At 49.2% G+C, this 3,548-nt stretch overlaps 1 protein-coding gene across 1 annotated transcript; it reads left to right on the top strand.

Annotated features, from left to right (window-relative positions):
* Positions 1-931: 931 nt before the first annotated feature.
* On the top strand, positions 932-3,130 carry CONPUDRAFT_68340 (uncharacterized protein; the record flags this gene model as incomplete). The annotated part of the gene is made up of 5 exons (XM_007777809.1): positions 932-1,429; positions 1,484-1,704; positions 1,759-2,128; positions 2,182-2,706; positions 2,762-3,130. 5 exons carry the CDS (start codon positions 932-934, stop codon positions 3,128-3,130), a joined length of 1,983 nt encoding a protein of 660 aa, XP_007775999.1.
* Positions 3,131-3,548: the final 418 nt, after the last annotated feature.

Here is a 3,548-nt window from a genome sequence, read left to right as displayed (position 1 = left end):
GTGACAAGTCCCGGACCCCAATCTTGTTTGGCTCATAACACTACCAAACTACTTTTCTTGTAATTCATAATGCACGGGGTAATACATCTTTGTATCCTCTATCGTTTGGGTGGATTAGAATTTTATTATTGTGACCTCGAGATCTGACCCCAACCAATTTCGCCGTTCTCGGCACCAATGGCTTATGTAATCACGTGCGTATGTCAGTTTCCGGTCGCTGACGCCCTATGCAACCATGGCACCCCGCAAGAAGGGCTCAAAACGCGAACATGGGTCTAGTGGGAAGTTCATATCAAACAAAAAACCTCATATTGATCACTCAGACATCTCTGAAAGCGGCCACCAGGACTCCAGTGACTGGGACTTAGAGGCAGATGACGAACATGAAGATCCTGGTTACATCTCAGACTCACAGTCAGACTCAGGCTCAGATGACGAATATGCATCCATTCCATCTCCATCAACATGGATCTCAGCAGCAACCAAAGCCAAAGCCCTGGAGGTCCTTGAGCACAGCCGCATTTCAGTGACTGTGGGTTCAATGCGAGGTGCCGAGCTGAAGTTTGATGGACCAATCGACAAGCCGGGTGGGGCCAGGGACAAGACAGGAAAAGCGAGGGGGCCTTATGGGGTTGGTGGCTTATCAGCAAGGAGAGCAAGGGAGCTGAGAAAGGCAGCTCGGGACAAAAAGGAGAGTGGTGAATTGGATGAGGGGCGCTTTCAGAAGGAGGTGGAAGCTGTGAACGCGTTAGAGAAGAAGAAACCCCGTGAAAACACGAACCTTGCCTCGTTTTTTGGTCCCAAGCCCTCCACCCCATCATCTGGACTCCGCACTCTTCGCCAGGGGTGTGTTGGGGTTGTCGAGATTGAGGATAACTCAGATATGCCACTGGCACACCCTCTTCCTGTCTCCGAGAACGGGCCAGTCATTATGTCGATTGACTCAGACCAAGATGAAGAGTCACTCACCCATGTCGGATCTGCTGCTCCATCTTCACCCTCTGATGAGCAGGAGGTTGAGGTCGCAGACGGAATTGCTGAGTTTGTCGAAGGAGTGCTGGATGAAGGGGAGCCAAAGACTTGGGAGGAACTGCAAGCGTTAGCAGAGGAGGGATTGAAGAATGCACGGAAAAGGAAGTCTTACCGAGATGAGGTGGTCTTTGCCTCGTTAGTTCAACTCTATCGCTTTGCTCCCAGGCAAGGGAGGCTCCGAGGATCTCTTCGAGTGGCTCGGAATCTTGGGCGAGGACCAGCATTTGCACGCGTCTTGAATGCACATGCTCGACATTTTGAGGCAATGGGGAGCTTGAAGCCAGGTCAACAAGGGAAGCGGCCATCTGGCTCCAGTGGCTCTGGGGAATCTGCATTGGATGACGAAGCCTTCAGTCTCGGTGTCAAGAGCTTTTTGCGGACACTCGCACCTGGAACAGTAAGGATGCACAGTGATGATGGACAGGAGCAAGCTAATCAAGGGTTTGCACAGGTGACCCCCACGCTTCTGCAGCATCATGTGAATGAACATTTGTTTCCCTCACTCAAGCTCCGTAAAACTTCGATCTCTAAGCGTCAAGCTAGACGTTGGCTTTACCGTTTGGGCTATCGACTAAAGTCCCACCAGAAAGGAGTTTATTGGGATGGTCACGAGCGCAAGGATGTCCGAAAACATCGCCAGGAGTTTTGTGATTTATTGAAATCCCTTGAACCGTAAGCTAAATCTATTGGATTATGCATATTTAATTACCTAATTATTTCATAAAGTTACATGGCAATGTATGAAGGTCCGGAGATGAAAGAAGTCCCACCTAATCTTGCGGAAGGGGAGGTGGAGCACGTGTTTATTTACCAAGATGAAAGCACGTTCCACGATAATGACTTTCAGGGACAAGGCTATTATCTCAAACACGGAGAGCAAGTCCTCAAAAAGAAGACACGTGGTCGGCTCATGCACCGATCAGGATACATCTGCGCACGTTATGGTAATTTAGCACTCCCTCCAGAAATGGTGGAAGCAAATGCACGGCTTCCAGAAGGTGAACGTCTCACAAAGACGGACTCTGGTGTCACGATTTTTCCCTCTAATAAAGACGGTGGTGACACTTACTGGAATACTCAGCAAATGATTACGCAGGTGAGCAGGCATGTTTTAATATTGAATTCTTCATCAAACCATATTGTTTTCAGCTTCGGCATGCAATCTTAATTGCACGTCGGCTTTTTCCAAATGCGGTAATCCACTGGGTGTTTGACAACTCTTCATGTCACGACAGCCGAGCCCCTGGTGCTCTCAATGCACGCGAGATGAATGTTGGGCCAGGAGGCCGTGTCCGACACATGCACGACACAATCATCCCTTTAGGCAACCCTCATGGACATGGGGGGGAGCTTCAATCAATGCAGTTCCCTGCGCACATTCCCGATAATCATCCTTATAAAAAGTTTGAAGGTAAACCTAAAGGAATGCGTATTATTCTCGAAGAATGTGGATATATTAAACCTGGCACTAAGCTAGTTGGCGATTGCAAGCTATGCAAGGCCAAAAGGGCCAGAAAGCCAAAGCTTGCCTTATCTCCGGAGGAGATGGACCTTGCTGATTGCGAGGACCTTGTCAACGACTCAGAGGATGAGTCCCGTCCTTCCGATTGCTGCCTTCTTCGCATTCTCGAGCTCCAAGAAGACTTCCAGAATGAGCTGTGTCTCCTTCAGAAGGTTACCTTTATTTATTTATTTTGGTTCCCACAAGTCGCTCACAGAACTTGTGCAGGTTGTTGAGGAGGCCGGCAATCAGTGCCATTTCCTGCCGAAATTCCATCCGGAGCTAAACCCCATTGAATATTACTGGGGCTGGTGCAAGAATTACTTTCGGGAGCGCTCCAATGGCAACTTTGAACGCGGCAAGCGGCTTCTTCAGGAAGCAGTTGACATGTGTCCCCTCATAACCATCCGCCGCTTCTTTCGCCGAGCCTCGCGATACCTCAGCATCTATCACCTTGGGGCAACAGGGGTAGTTGCAGAATTTGCTGCCAAAAGGTATCGAGGCCATAGAGGTGTTATGCAGAAGGATATTGACCAAGCCCAAGCGGAGTGGGAGGTAAAACAGACCAAGCTGACGGTTGGACAAAGTCTTCATTAGGTAATATTTGCAATACAACAGTGCTATGTATCTACTTGTGCCCCCTTCCGATGTTTGCCAGACCCGGTCCTGGAGGGCGATTTCGCTGTTTGCTTACGTAATCCGTCCTTTTCCCTGGAAATGCGAGATTTAGCCTAAACTTGGCTAAATGAAAGTGTTTGGCCATGGTTCCACACTAAAAATCGCAAAATTGCGACTTGACATGAAGTTGCGTCCCCAACTATACAACCGTGTATCGCCGCCCTACAACTTCAAACTTGTTCCCATGCGCTGTACGCATACGCGTGTTTGGGGCTGTTCGGAGCGCGTTCGGGATAGGATATGAATGGCAGGATTGGCTAGAGAGCCATCATTGTGCATCATGCAGGATGATGGATTGAATAGAGCGCAACACACATGCACAACCTTCGAGTCCTGC

The sequence above is a fragment of the Coniophora puteana genome (genome assembly GCF_000271625.1).
Source record: "Coniophora puteana RWD-64-598 SS2 unplaced genomic scaffold CONPUscaffold_83, whole genome shotgun sequence".
In the NCBI taxonomy this organism is placed as follows: domain Eukaryota; kingdom Fungi; phylum Basidiomycota; class Agaricomycetes; order Boletales; family Coniophoraceae; genus Coniophora; species Coniophora puteana.
This window is presented reverse-complemented; position numbering and strand designations above follow the sequence as displayed.